Source organism: Quercus lobata, chromosome 4, assembly GCF_001633185.2.
Source record: "Quercus lobata isolate SW786 chromosome 4, ValleyOak3.0 Primary Assembly, whole genome shotgun sequence".
Classification (NCBI taxonomy): domain Eukaryota; kingdom Viridiplantae; phylum Streptophyta; class Magnoliopsida; order Fagales; family Fagaceae; genus Quercus; species Quercus lobata.
Window position 1 is genome coordinate 37,032,525 of NC_044907.1, and position 15,014 is coordinate 37,047,538.

At 40.5% G+C, this 15,014-nt stretch overlaps 3 protein-coding genes across 3 annotated transcripts; 2 read left to right on the forward strand and 1 right to left on the reverse strand.

Annotated features, from left to right (window-relative positions):
• Positions 1 to 614: 614 nt before the first annotated feature.
• LOC115987131 (oleoyl-acyl carrier protein thioesterase, chloroplastic-like) lies at positions 615 to 2,127 on the reverse strand. The gene has a single exon (XM_031110604.1). The coding sequence runs from the start codon at positions 2,038 to 2,040 to the stop codon at positions 937 to 939; it is 1,104 nt and encodes a 367-aa protein (XP_030966464.1). The 5' UTR covers positions 2,041 to 2,127; the 3' UTR covers positions 615 to 936.
• Positions 2,128 to 2,780: 653 nt separating this feature from the next.
• Positions 2,781 to 4,994, forward strand: LOC115985131. Its single transcript, XM_031108101.1, has 4 exons — positions 2,781 to 4,249; positions 4,338 to 4,508; positions 4,581 to 4,917; positions 4,970 to 4,994. The coding sequence occupies exons 1-4, from the start codon at positions 3,457 to 3,459 to the stop codon at positions 4,992 to 4,994; spliced, it is 1,326 nt and encodes a 441-aa protein (XP_030963961.1). The 5' UTR covers positions 2,781 to 3,456.
• A 1-nt stretch (position 4,995) lies between these two features.
• On the forward strand, positions 4,996 to 5,647 carry LOC115985134. The gene is made up of 2 exons (XM_031108102.1): positions 4,996 to 5,054; positions 5,135 to 5,647. Exons 1-2 carry the CDS (start codon positions 5,007 to 5,009, stop codon positions 5,645 to 5,647), a joined length of 561 nt encoding a protein of 186 aa, XP_030963962.1. The 5' UTR covers positions 4,996 to 5,006.
• The last annotated feature ends 9,367 nt before the right edge of the window (positions 5,648 to 15,014 follow it).

The window sequence follows — 15,014 nt, forward strand, 5'->3', positions numbered from 1 at the left end:
AAAATCATTCCTTGAAAATTGGAATTAAGAAAAATATTATGGTCATGAGTTCTTGGTAGTATCGACAGCTTTAATCTTTTTGGCTTTGCAGAGGCAATAATTTTGCTTTTTTTAGCAACTCAACTCGTAGTTGTAGCAAGTATCACTCATTTTTCTTTCTCTTATCCTCGCACTTTATTACTCTTATCTCAACAATTCTCAATTCTCACTTTATCACTTATCAATCCATTATCTTTTTCTCTTTATTAGTAGAAATAAATTGTAGTACTTCATGTATTTGTGTGTGTGTATTTTTATTTTTGTGATATTGATAAATTCAATTTATCTCTTTGTTAAATTTTATATAATTAAATTTTTTTAGTTACTAGCCTAAAAACAATTTCTAGAGTTGCCACTACATTTTACAATGAAGAGTTGACCTCTTAGACATTGTGTTCTCTATTGTAGCATCATGTGAAAGATTCTAAATAACTGAACTCGATCTCTAATGCACTCGGTACCAAAAACAGGTATTGTAATAATTTTCTAAAGATAATAGAATCTGCAGGAGAGAAATTTAAAAAAAAAAAAAAAAAAAAAAAAAAAAAAAAAAAAAAAAAAGAAAGAAAGAAAGATGGGAAAAGTGAATTTATAAATATCAAAGAAAAACTAAAAATAAAATACATCAAATGATTCATGGAGTCTCTCAAAGCAATATGCATGCATGATACAAAGGAGGTAGTATCTTGTGTATCCATTGCAGGCAACTAATGTCTTACAGTAGATGAGATTCCACAATTTTCCACTGTTGTGTGCAATGGATGCATAAGATACTCTATCTCTCTCCCTAAAGATAATTTTGGAGCAAATCCATTGAGCTGAAAAGTAAAAATTAATACATTAGAAGAGAGATTGAAATTAAAAGCAATAGAAAAGTAAAGTCAACTAAACTATGTATCATCTTGCATGTTTCTTTCTCCACTCAGTGCGTCCTCGATTGATTTCAAGCCCATCACCTGATACTCTCAATAAATGTAGAAACTGACGTAAATCTTCTTTGTTTTCTGTTGCAGCTGTAGACCCATAATTAGTTCCTTCAATCTTAGAAACTGCTTTGGCATCCACACTAGTAAGTGAATCAACTACGTCATTGTGATGGCACTCCCGTCTGTAATCTAAAGTAATAGCTTGCAGCTCATGGCTATCAATGACTTCTTGAGGCAAGCTCTCCATAACCCATCCAATGTTAGTGACATTATTAACATGTTGGTTCATGTCCAGATCAGCTCTTCTGGGCACAAGTCCCCGCTTGAAATTCTCGGCAGTATCTTCCAGTTTTGGTATTCTTCTCAAACTATTGCTGTTCTCCTCAGGAATTGCTAATCTGGGTTCTCGGGGACAATAAACTAAATAATCATCCCGTACATCATCGCTAACTTTCTGAAGTCGTCTGGTGTCTTGGTTCATCATCACCCACTTGCTTGTTGCTCTTCCAATAACTTGATCAGTAGCATAGTCCTTGAGTATCCAATCTCGTCTGGTTCCAATTCTTCCCTCCCCTTGGAACCAAGTTTCAATTTCAACCACTTCATTCCAAGCTGGGTATTTGTAGATTTCAATGTGCATGCGAGCAATAACCCATATGAGATGTAATTTCCTCATGGTGGGGGTGGTTGCAAAGCCATCTGTTGAAAATCCTAAACTCTGCGCATGGTTGCATCCAACCTCCTGCAAGAGATTAGCAATGGTTTCAATAGTGGCAGTTTTGTTAATCCCAACTTCATAGCATCTCACTATGAATATCTCCTTATACGACAACCCATCTTCTGTCAACCGATCCGCTAGAGTCCCTGATCCTGACCCTGTCCCGGATCCAACAATCCAGTTCGACACCACGGCCATAATTGGACCTTTGTTCAAAGAACCAAAACCAGAACCAGAGTCTAAGACGACGGCATTTCTCTGGTGCCCACATGTCAAAATGGACCCGCGGCCCATAAACCCACATTGGGTTATCGCTTGGATTTGGTCATTCAACATATTGCACGGGACCTTTAACATATTTCTCTCTCACCACCGCACACTCTTGGTGCGATAGTCACTCCATAAGTATAAGTGCTTGTGGGGTGGGGAGAGCAAGGACCGGAATTCAAGTCTCTAGGATGGAGCTTCACACATATATACACTTAGATTAGATTAGAGTATAATTTCTATCTTATAAAAAAATATATATATTTCTCTCTCTCTTTTCGTGTACACACAAAATGTTTGTGTTTTTCTTTAGCAAAAAATGGAAGAAAAAAAATGTATGTGTTTTTGTGAGACAGGGAGAAAGAAAAGTAAATTAATAGTAGATATCATCTATATCTATATTTATATCTATATCATATCATATACTATATAATAAAAGTTGGGCATAGAAGCCGTAGTTGTGCTAAGTGGCTGCAAATTTTTTTAGAATTTTTAAAATTTTAATATAATTTTTTTTGTACTTATCTTCTTCTCCTATAATTTCTAAATTGATAATGATGATTCTCCCTTTATCAGTGGGTTGATAGGACTCGAACGTTGATCTTTAGGCTATTTCCTGTAATACAAAGGACACAGAATCAGAGGGGACCGGTGGGGGACCGGCCAAAAATCCTCCGATGATCAAGTTAGTTACTTTGAACTCTCTGTAACGAAGAAATGTTCTCTCAAAAGTAAAAGTGTCTGACCCCCCTTACCTTTCATCGAAGAAGCCTTATATAGTGTGTGTGTGGAACGGTTTATCTGTTTAGGAACCGTTCCCAATGTCGAGGAGTCCGGCGAATTAGGAGTAACTTCCATAACCGCTGTGGAAGTTACCTAGGTCGGACGCTGATGAACTCGTCCATCCATAGTCAGGATGGACGACACCTCAAGGATGATCTCGTCCATCTTCAGTGGAAGATAACGAGATCATCTTGGAAGGCTTGACGTTCATAACTGATAAATAGATCTCACGAGGTATTGCTCGTCCATGTATGGACGAGGTTCGCCAGTACGCTTGTAATTTTCATCGCCTATTGTAGCTTCTTTTGTTGGACGAGACATATGGACGAGTTATGGACTTGGGGATTTATTTATGACACCATCAGTTGCCCCCTCGTCCATGTGAGTCGTCCAAATGGTTGAACGTCTTTGGACTGGTAATTGGTTATTAATTATTCGCACCACGTGTCATTTTTTTATTGGTGGCTAATTTCGTCGATTTATATTTCCGAGGTAGATGCCACGTGTCGCTTTCGTATTGGCTGGGTCGTTTCGATTACCTAGGTCAGCATCCTATAAATAGTGGAATGCCTCCCTTAACCCTTTTCATTCCAGAGATTTTCTTCCTTGACATCCGTCGTCTAGAGCCTCGTCTAGGAGTTTCTCTGCGTCTAGAGTCTTCTTCCGTCTAGAGCCAGGTACTCTTCTTCTCCTCGTCTTTAGGTTTTAAGTTTCTTGTTAGAGATGTCCGCTGCCTCCTCGTCTACTGATAGCCTTAATAAGGCCATAGACGAGTACTGTGAGGATACTAGTGAGAGGTCTAACTCTAGCAGTGCTAGTGATGAGAGTGGAGGAAGCACGGACGAGAACTACTCTTCTGGGGCCCCTGGGCTCCCTATTGAGGTCGTCCAAGAACAGCTTAGGAGAGCTTCTGGCTCTCAAGCTGGTTCTCCGTCCAATCCTACGGACGAGGTAGAAACCGTCTTCAGCTGCGCTGTAGGCGTCCATTCTAAGACGGACGAACAGAGGTTAAATAGCCTTAAATCCTGGTATCAAATCCCAGACGAGTTTAACCCTAGGCTGCCCGTCCGTGGAGAGTGGTGTTGTGAGCCCCGTTTTGGTATAGGCGTCTATGAATCTTACTTTTTAGGTGGCCTTAGGTTTCCTTTAAATGCCTTCGATAGAGAGTTATTAGTTAAGTTAGGTTTAGGTGTTTGTCAATTCAATCCTAACGCATGGAGACTAATTATCTCCATGCAAATTTTGTGGAGGGAAGTTTTTGGTGGGGACCGTCCTCTTACAGTGGACGAGTTCCTTTATTGTTATAAACCTTCTGCCATAAGTCAATCTGAAGGTTTTTATCAGTTTACTGCTAGAGGGAATGATTGTAGGTTGATCAAGTCCCTAGCTTCGTCTGATAGGAAATGGAAGACGGAGTTCATTTTCGTTTCAGGCTTCTGGGCAGGGAACCCTGTGGACGTTGGCAGGGATCCCTTTCCCCCTTACACTGGGGAACTAGGGAACCTTCGTCCAGAAGGTACGTCCCTTCCCCTTGTTTATTTTTATTCTTACTTCTATTTGATATATTTACAATTTCTAACCTTTGTTTGTTCATTGTGTTGTAGCTGCCAAACGTCCGTCCCTGAGTAAATTCCATCGTGACCGCGTCCATAGAGCTCGTCTACATACAGACAGGAGCTTTCGTTCTCTTGTCACGCTAAGACGCTTAGCCAAGTGGGGTTTAGGTCCTGAGCCTTCAGACGAAGCTATCGCCCACGAAGTTACTGTGCGAAAAAGTAAGTTCTTAGCTAAACCTCCTTTTCTTTTTCTTTTTTGTGTACCTTCCTAACTCGTTCATCTCGTCTTAGGAATGTCAACAATGAAAGAGAATAGAGGGAAGGAGATTGCAGGAGAGGGGAAACGTCCTGAGGGTCAAGCCCAAGATCGTCCTGAGGGTCAGACTCGTCCAACGGCTGGGGACAAAAGGAAGTTCTTGCCAAAAAATATTGACTTGGAAGGGCTCCCCAGTCGTAGGGACAAAAGGGTCAAGTCAGGCTCGTCCAAGGTGGTCAAGTCCAAACCTCCCCAGTCCCAGCCTGCCGTCCAGATAGTTGATGTGGACTCGTCCACTCCAGTGGAGTCCACGCCGTCCAAGACTCCACCCAGAACTCCTTTGGCCAAGTCTACCACGCCTGGCTCGTCCCAGCATTCCACGAACATTATTGAGAACGAAGACCTGGCTTGGAAACGTTTCCAGATGGCTGTCAAGGACGAAGATATAAACGTGCTACAACATGGGTTTAAAGGAATTTGAACATTCAGGCGTCCATGACCTCTTCAAGGTATGTCAGTATCTCTCATCCTTATTTGGGTAGCCACTTTTCCTCATTTAATCACTCTATGTTGCTTTGTCTATTCATAGGCCATGTCCAAGTTTATAGCAGCGTCTAGACAGGCAACAGAGCTGGACAAGACGAGAGTCTTGTTGGAGACGAGGATTCAGCAGGTGAATGCTGAGTGTAAAAAATGGGCTGGGGTTGCTGAAAAAGCTAAGGACGAGGTCAAGGAACGTAACAAGCTGATTGAGGAGCTAAGGACGGATGCAGTGGAGAAGGATACGCGCATTGATCATTTGCAGAAGATGAATGATGAATTGAATGCTCGTCTCTCCAAGGCAAAAGAGGACGCTGTGGCTGAGTTCAAGTCGTCCAAAGAATATACAGACACTTTGGATCGCAATTATGCAGCTGGTTTTGAAGATTTCAGAATGGACGCTATTGAGAACTTCCCTGAAGTTGATTTTAATGCAATCAAGCTTAACCTTGCTGCTGCCACAAGCTCTCTTCTCCAGACTGGCTCTGATGACGTCAACGTGGAAGACGATGCTAGTACCCAGCCTCAGGACGCACCAGTTGTGAATGCTCCCCCTTCTTAGGACGAGACTTTTAACCTTAGTGGTTTTTCTCTTTTTTTTTATTTGGTCCTTTGTTTTTGGACCTTCCTTTATGTAACAAGAATACATTATACTCGTCCATGGTTTTAGGACGGGTTTTTAAGTAGTTTCTGCTTTCCAAACTAATCAGGGTTTTTTGGACGTAGGAAGTCTACCCTTTGAATGAATTTTTATTATCTTTGCATGGACGAGTGATTTCATTTTCATGGACGAATGTTGCCAAGCTATTTTAACTCCAACTTTAGCTCGTCCATATCGAGATTACATATTTTTCATGTAGTCTAACTCGTCTTAGTAGGTAGTATTTTTAATTAGCTTGATTCGTCTTAGGACTTGCAAACTAATTTTACTTACCATCTTACTTATTTTGCCAACTTTTTCTCTCGTCCAGATTTTGGATTGTTTCAGTTGGCTCCGTCTCGTCCATGAGTTGGACGAGTGTGGATGTGGTTTTTTCCTTAGAAAATTTAGACGTTACATCTCTGCGTCCAGAGATTTTGTTCGTCTTGGATCTTTCAACCCTCTTGAGGATTGACTTGGACGATAATATCATGGAGAAATTTCACACAACATTTAGCACATAACATAAATATTGTTTACAGACAAGGCATATGCACACTGATGCCTTTTTATTTAATAAATACATACTTCATGACTTCGTCCATAACCATAACACAACTATAATAAGTAATAAGATCATAGTTTCAAACTCCACACATAAGCAACACCAAATATAATAGTATCAAACACAAACAGCATCATACGTAGTAGTAGGGTAATTAGACTTATAAGACCCAGTCTCGTCCATAGGTTCACTCTTACTGGTAGTACCTCCTCAGGTGCTCCACATTCCAAGGATGTTCCAGCTTTCTCCCGTCCAGGGCCTCCAGGTAGTAGGATCCTTGCCTTTTACAGTTGATAACTTTATAGGGTCCTTCCCAGTTTGGGCCCAATTTCCCATGTGCCGGGTTCTTGGTCGACAAAGAGACCTTTCTCAGGACGAGATCTCCAATGTTGAAACGCCTAGGCTTCACCACCGCGTCGTACTGCATAGCCATGAGATTCTTATACTTTGCTGCCCGGTGTTCTGCATTTGTCCTTACCTCGTCTATTAAATCGAGGTTCAGACGAAGCTGATCTTCATTATCCTTGTCTTGATACATCATCACCCTATGATTAGCCATATGTACTTCTGCAGGTATGACTGCATCACTTCCATAGGCTAGTTTGAAAGGAGTCTCTCCTGTAGGTGTCCTCACTGTGGTCCTATACGCCCATAAAACTCCTGGTAATTCATCTGGCCACACTCCCTTTGTCCCCTCAAGCCGAGTCTTGATGATTTTCAACAAGGATCGGTTTGCAACTTCAGCCTGGCCGTTGGCTTGGGGGTGTGCAGGCGAGGAGTAATGGTTCTGAATTCCAAAATGTGAGCAGAAGTCCTTGAAGAGTGCATTGTCGAATTGTCGTCCGTTATCAGACACCAATACCTTCGGCACTCCAAATCTGCATACGATGTTCTTCCACACGAAGTTTTTCACATTCTGTTGCGTGATATTTGCCAACGGTTCTGCCTCCACCCATTTGGTGAAGTAATCGATGCCCACCACTAGAAACTTCATCTGCCTTACTCCCAAAGGGAAGGGACCCAAAATGTCCAGTCCCCATTGTGCGAAGGGCCACGGTGCCACCATTGGGGTGAGGTATTCCGATGGTTGCCTGGGGACGTTGCTGAATCGCTGGCACTGGTCGCAGACCTTAACGTATGCTTTAGCATCAGCTTGCATGTTCGGCCAGTAGTACCCTGCACGGACGACCTTGTGGACAAGTGATCTTGCTCCCGAATGATTGCCACATGCCCCTTCATGAACTTCTCTCAGCACGTAGTTTGCTTCGTCCGGAGCTAAACATCTAAGGTAAGGTTGAGAGAAACCTCTCTTGTATAGAACTCCATTCATAAGGACGTATCTAGCTGACCTCACCCTCACCTTTCTGGCCTCGTCCTTTTCTTCTGGTAGTTGTCCGTCTTTCAAATAGGATATAATGGGAGTCATCCAATTTTCTTTGTTATCAACCTGCTGTACTTCCTGGGCATCTATACTTGGCACATATTGAACTTCGTCTGACTTCTCTAATGATTCGTCTGCTGAGGCCTCCTTAGCTATAGTATCAGCTTCCACGTTCTCCTCCCTTGGGATTTGAACGAAGTCAGCTTTTTCAAACCTTTTCACAAGGCGCATCACCCTACCAAGATACTTCTTCATTCGTTCTTCCTTCGCCTCATACGTCCCATTCACTTGCCCCATGATCAGTTGGGAATCCCCCATGACACATATGGACTTTGCTTCCACGGACTTTGCCAATTCTAGCCCTTTGAGGAGGGCTTCATATTCGACTTCATTGTTTGTCGCTTGGTACTGTAGACGGACTTTATGTTTCAGTTTATCTCCCTCTGGGGACTGCAGGACCACACCAATTCCTCCTGCATGCCGTGTGGACGAACCATCCACATGAACGATCCATCTCTTACTGTCCTCTGTTTCGTTATGACTTGGGGTAAACTCCGCAATAAAATCTGCTAGGGCTTGAGCTTTAATGGCATGCCTTGGTAGATACCTGATATCGAACTCACTTAGCTCCACAGCCCACTGGATTAATCGTCCTGCAGCTTCCGGCCTATTCATTGCCTTTTTAAGAGGATGATCTGTCATAACATTAATGACATGTGCTTGGAAATAATGCCTCAGCTTCCGTGATGCTGTGATTAGTGCGAAGGCCAACTTCTCCATTTGCGGATACCGTCCTTCCGCTCCTTTCAATGCCTTGCTTGTATAGTACACAGGTCTTTGCACTTTATCCTCCTCTCTTATCAATGCCGAGCTCACGGCGTGCGGGGTTACTGCTAGGTACAAATATAGTTCCTCTCCTTCCACTGATGGACTCAGCAGCGGTGCCATGGTAAGGTATACTTTCAAATCTTCAAAAGCTCTCTGACACTCGTCGGTCCATTCGAATGCTTTTTTGAGAACCTTAAAAAATGGCAAACATTTATCAGTAGCTTTAGAGACAAACCTGTTAAGCGCAGCGACTCGTCCAGTGAGGGATTGGATTTCCTTGGTATTTTGCGGTGGCTTCATGTCCAATATTGCTTGAATTTTATCTGGATTCGCTTCAATTCCCCTGTGGGATACCATAAAGCCAAGGAATTTCCCTGATGATACTCCAAAGACACATTTGCTAGGATTTAGCTTCATGTGATACTGCCTTAATGTCTCGAATGTCTCCTGCAGGTCGTCTAGATGTCTTCCTTCGTCTTGACTTTTCACCAGCATGTCATCTACGTAGACTTCTACATTCCGCCCAATCTGTGGACGAAACATGTGGTTGACCAACCTCTGATATGTTGCCCCTGCATTCTTCAAGCCAAACGGCATCACCTTATAGCAGAATAAGCCTTGACTGGTTACAAAAGATGTCTTCTCTTGGTCAGCCTCGTCCATTCTTATCTGATTGTATCCTGAAAAGGCATCCATGAAGTTAAGCAATTTGTGTCCTGCAGTTGAGTCTACTAACTGGTCAATGCGCGGTAGCGGGTAGCTATCCTTGGGGCAAGCCTTGTTCAGATCAGTGAAGTCCACGCACATTCTCCACTTGCCATTCGCTTTTTTGACCATTACTACATTGGCCAACCAATCCGGGTAATACACTTCCCGAATGAACTTTGCTACCATCAGCTTCTGGACCTCGTCCTTGATTGCACTATCTCTCTCAGGGGCAAACACCCTCTTCTTTTGCCGCACAGGCTTAGAGGAAGGACATACATTCAAACGGTGGGTAATGACACTAGGGTCTATACCCGGCATATCCTCGTGACTCCACGCGAACACATCAATGTTTTTCTTCAAAAATTGGACGAGGTCCTTTTTAATCTTCTCTTCTAAATCTGCTCCAACCCTGGTACACCTCTCAGGGTTAACTTCATCCAAGGAAATATCTTCCAATGCTTCAGTAGGCTCTGCTACAACCTTCTTTTCTTCAATATTCATTGCTTGAACTTGTTCATCCATGGCCAGCATGGCCAAGTAACATTCTCTTGCTGCCAGTTGGTCACCTTGTACCTGTCCTACCCCATATTCCATTGGAAACTTGACTGATAAATGGTAAGTGGAGGTAACAGCTTTCCAGCTATTCAAAGTTGGTCTTCCAATGATGGCATTGTAGGAGGATGGACAATCTACCACAAGGAAGTTGACGTCCTTGGTAAGTTGTTGTGGATATGCCCCCACTACCACGGATAAGGAAATGGTACCCACTGGTTGCACCTTCATCCCACCAAAACCTACTAGGGGGGAGTTCACTGGACGGAGCTGGTCTCGTCCTAATCTCATTTGCTGAAAAGCTGGATAGTATAAAATGTCTGCTGAGCTTCCATTGTCCACAAGCACTCTTCTGGTTGTGTAGTTTGCAATTAGTAGGGAGATGACGAGGGCATCATCATGAGGGTGATGAATTCTGTCAGCATCCTCGTCCGTGAAAGTGATTGCCTGCTCGTCCATAGACATTGCTCTCGGTGATCGTCCGGTAAGCTGGACGTTCTGTACTACCTTCAAGTATGCTTTCTTGGACTTGGACGACCGGCCAGTTGAACTTCCCCCAATGATGACTCTTATCTCCCCGAGTGGTGGTCGCGATGAATCTTCCATCTTTCCCTTCTGTTTCTCGTCCATCTGGTCTCGTCCAAGGAAACCCCTCAACTTCCCTTGCCTTATGAGATTTTCAATTTGTTGCTTCAAGTCAAAACACTCGTCCGTGTTATGACCATGATCCCTATGAAAGCGACAGTACTTGTTCCTGTTGCGCTTGTTGGGATCACCCTTCAATTTCTCCGGCCACTTCAGTGAGGGATCATCCTTGATTTGCATAAGGACTTGCTCAAGTGGGGCGTTTAAAGGGGTATACTGCTGGTTCCGTACTGGAGGGCCTGGCTTCTTACTTTCTCGATCTCTCCTTTCCTCCGTCCGTCCCTTCTTTGGACGAGTTCCTTGCTCGTGATGACGACTGGGATTTGCATCCATTCTCTCGGACCTCTTCCTCTTCTTAGCGATGATTGCATCTTCTGCATTCATAAAATTCTGAGCCGAATGGACGAGTTCGGCCATGGACTGGGGCTCTTTTTCATAGAGCTTGTGTATAAACAGATCCGAATTCACCCCGTTGTGGAAGGCTGCCAGTAGAAGCTTATCATCTGCTTCGTCCACACTGAGAGCTTCTCTGTTAAAACGGGTGATAAACGACCGAAGGCTCTCGTTCTCTCCCTGCTCTATCGTCAACAAACTGGACGAGGAACGCTTGTGCCTTTGTCCTCCAATGAAATTGTTAACAAATAACTTACTCAACTCTTCAAAAGAACTCACCGAATTTGGAGGTATTTTGCTAAACCAAACTCGTGCTGAACCCTTAAGGGTGGTAGGGAAGGCTCTACACATTATCTCATCAGGCACCCCTTGAAGATGCATGGTGGTCTTGAAAGTGGCTATGTGATCAAACGGGTCACGTGTTCCATCATATGAATCCAGAGAAGGCAACTTGAACTTTGATGGGAGGGGGTGACCGTTGATGGAAGCCGTGAAGGGAGAGTCAGTCCTGTGAACCAAATCTTCTATCGGATTCGCCCTTTTCATATTTTCCTTCATTTCCTCCATAACTCTCTTCATTTGATCCATTTCTTCCTTCAGGTGTGGTACCGTTCGCGAAGTGGTGCCTCTAAACTGACTTCCAACTTCGGTATTCTCTCTTCCGCCATGACTTTGTGTTTGTCCACCTTCACGCTCTTCATGCGTTTGCCTCCTCATATTGATCTCCATTCGTAATTCTTGGTTTTGGCGAGTCAACTCCGCCATAGCGTCTGCCATAGATTGTGCATGTTGGGCAGATGACTGCATGACCTGGGCAGACTGGCGATCACGATGCGGGTTGCTGCTTCCCTGATGGCCTGGGCTAGTAGCCCTTGATCTAGTCCGAACCATCGACCCTTTGTCACGGAGAAGTAAACTGTGAAACAATTTCTTCCCACAGACGGCGCCAACTGATGATTCTCCCTTTATCAGTGGGTTGATAGGACTCGAACGTTGATCTTTAGGCTATTTCCTGTAATACAAAGGACACAGAATCAGAGGGGACCGGTGGGGGACCGGCCAAAAATCCTCCGATGATCAAGTTAGTTACTTTGAACTCTCTGTAACGAAGAAATGTTCTCTCAAAAGTAAAAGTGTCTGCCCCCCTTACCTTTCATCGAAGAAGCCTTATATAGTGTGTGTGTGGAACGGTTTATCTGTTTAGGAACCGTTCCCAATGTCGAGGAGTCCGGCGAATTAGGAGTAACTTCCATAACCGCTGTGGAAGTTACCTAGGTCGGACGCTGATGAACTCGTCCATCCATAGTCAGGATGGACGACACCTCAAGGATGATCTCGTCCATCTTCAGTGGAAGATAACGAGATCATCTTGGAAGGCTTGACGTTCATAACTGATAAATAGATCTCACGAGGTATTGCTCGTCCATGTATGGACGAGGTTCGCCAGTACGCTTGTAATTTTCATCGCCTATTGTAGCTTCTTTTGTTGGACGAGACATATGGACGAGTTATGGACTTGGGGATTTATTTATGACACCATCAGTTAAAAATATTAATTTGATTACAATCCAAACTCTTCATTTAATCCTTTTATTATTATAATTTATAAGTTGATAAAAAATTTTAATTTGATTACAATTCAAACTCTTCATCTTATCCTTTTTTTTTATTTAAATTATATTACTACGTGTAATAAAAATAAAATAAAATAAAATAATAAAAAACACGATCTCAAAGTGATAGAAAAAACAAACAGGTTTATTCTTTATTGTTTTACTAAACTTATATCTTAATTTATAATTTGTGTTAATTTCTTAATTTTAAATTATGAATAATTTTGATTATATTCTTTATATTGAATGTATATTAATGTTTATAGGTTTTTGGTTGTGTTATATTCTTCGGGAAAAAAATAAAATAAAATAAAAGAGTTTATATAAATTTGGCAACAGAGCTAAATAGATAAGGCTAAGAAATGTTTACTAATAATAATTTTATTAGTAACTTTTTTTAACATGATTTAAAAAAAAAAATTGAATAGAGAGATAATTTATTAATGTGATTTAAACTCTTATAAACCTTTTTAAGGGATTGGTTTAAAAAAATTACAAAGTAATTTTCTAATTATATATAAGTCAGCATTAATATATAATAGCTAAAATATTAATCTTTGGAAGTGGTATCTCATACGGATTAGTATTTCAATTTTGGGTTTTAATAGTTAGAAGTTAGTGCATAGTAGTTAAACAAATGGACTATCACAAGAATTAGCTAAACAGGGATAAGATTACATCGCCTCTTTTCTACAATATATGTTAAATTCAGATCATTTTTCATACATATTCACACACTACACGAAGGAATTATAATAAGAATTAACTAGGTAGAGGTAAGACTACACCATCTCTTTTCTACAATATATGTTAAATTCAGATCATTTTTCATGCATATTCACACGCTACACAAATGAATTATAATAAAAATTAGCTAGACAGGGGTAAGACTACACCACCTCTTTTCTACAATAAATATTAAATTTAGATCATTTTTCATGCATATACACACACATGTAGCATGCAACGCACAAGACTTAAACTTTAAGTTTAGACTTAAACTTTAAATGTTTAAATGTTTAATAATTTAGATTGTTCTTAATTATTGAATTGAGGTTTCACTTAAACATAATTTCAATTATTGTTTTGGATAGTTTTTATTTATTAAATTCAAGAGTTTTCCATTTAAATATGTGTGATTAATTGAGCCTTAAATTTCAATGTATTATTGAAAATAATTATATATATATATATATATATATATATTTTAGGTACCTTTACCATCTTCCATTCAATTATATATATATATAAATATATATATATGCATTTTATGATACCTTAGTTTCACACAACATGCATTAATTATGTAACTTAAAAGTAAAATATTCGTTTATTTTTATTATTTATTTTAAGTAAATTAATAAAAAAATTATTTAAATATGAATTTTGATTAAGTCGTGCATCACACGGGCATAATACTAGTACTATATAATAAAAGTTGGGCTTAGAAACCGTGGTTGCACCAAGTAGGGGTGTGCATGGGTCGGGTTGGGTCGGGTTGAGGGGATTTTTTGACCCAACCCACCATGGTGGGTCAAAAAAAATTCGACCCAACCCAACCCATCACATAAGTCCAACCCAACCCACGTGGGTCGGGTTGAACCCATGGGTTTGACAATTTTTTATTATTATTAAATTGAGTAGAAAAAAAATATAAATATTAATATATTAAAAAAACCTAAAGATTAGTATCAATGTAACTCCTCAAAGGCTCAACACTAATGACTAAACAACAATAGTAATTTATTAGAATTTGTGTGAACTAATTGGCTTTTATATAGGATAGGAAGAATTGGTTATTTAAAAAAAATTATTAATTATATAATATATTATATATATATATATATATATATATATATAATTAGTATTAGTAGAATGAATTGAGGAAATCCAAATTATTAAATATAATATAATATAATATATATATATATAAATAAGTGCCCTACAATTGATTTTTTTTAAAAAAAATTATTAAATATAAAATATATTTTTAATATATATTAAATATGGGTGGGTCGGGTCGGGTTTGGCGGATTTGTAATTTTATGACCCAAACCCAACCTGACCCGCTATAATAATTTTTTTGGTAACCCAACCCAACCCACCAAGCCTTAAAAACCGACCCAACCCGATGGGTCGGGTCGGGTTTGGCGGGTCGGTGGGTTTTCTACACACCCCTAGCGCCAAGTGGCTATACTAAATTGCAGAAATTTTTTAAAATTTTTTAAAAATTAATATATGCTTTAAATTTTAAAAACAATTTTCTTATAAAGCATTTTAAAGAAACGTCACAAAAAGACATTGGTGAAAGGATTTTAAAAATGAATTTGAAAGAAGCTTTGCATGAAAATGTTTATTCTCAAAATAATATTTCAAGACATAATCTTTTTCCCAAAACCCAATTACAGACTACCATGAGTAAAAGAACCCCCCAGGCAGACGTGAAAGGAAAGGGTAAGGCACCAGCGGTGCAACCCAAACAATCCCGAAAGCCTTATGTAAGGATTTCGGATGGCATGAAGGCGTCTCGATAGAGACAATATCCCTTCAGGATACGTTGCTAGCAGAGGCAATGTATTCATGTGGTGAAAAAAGTGAAATTCT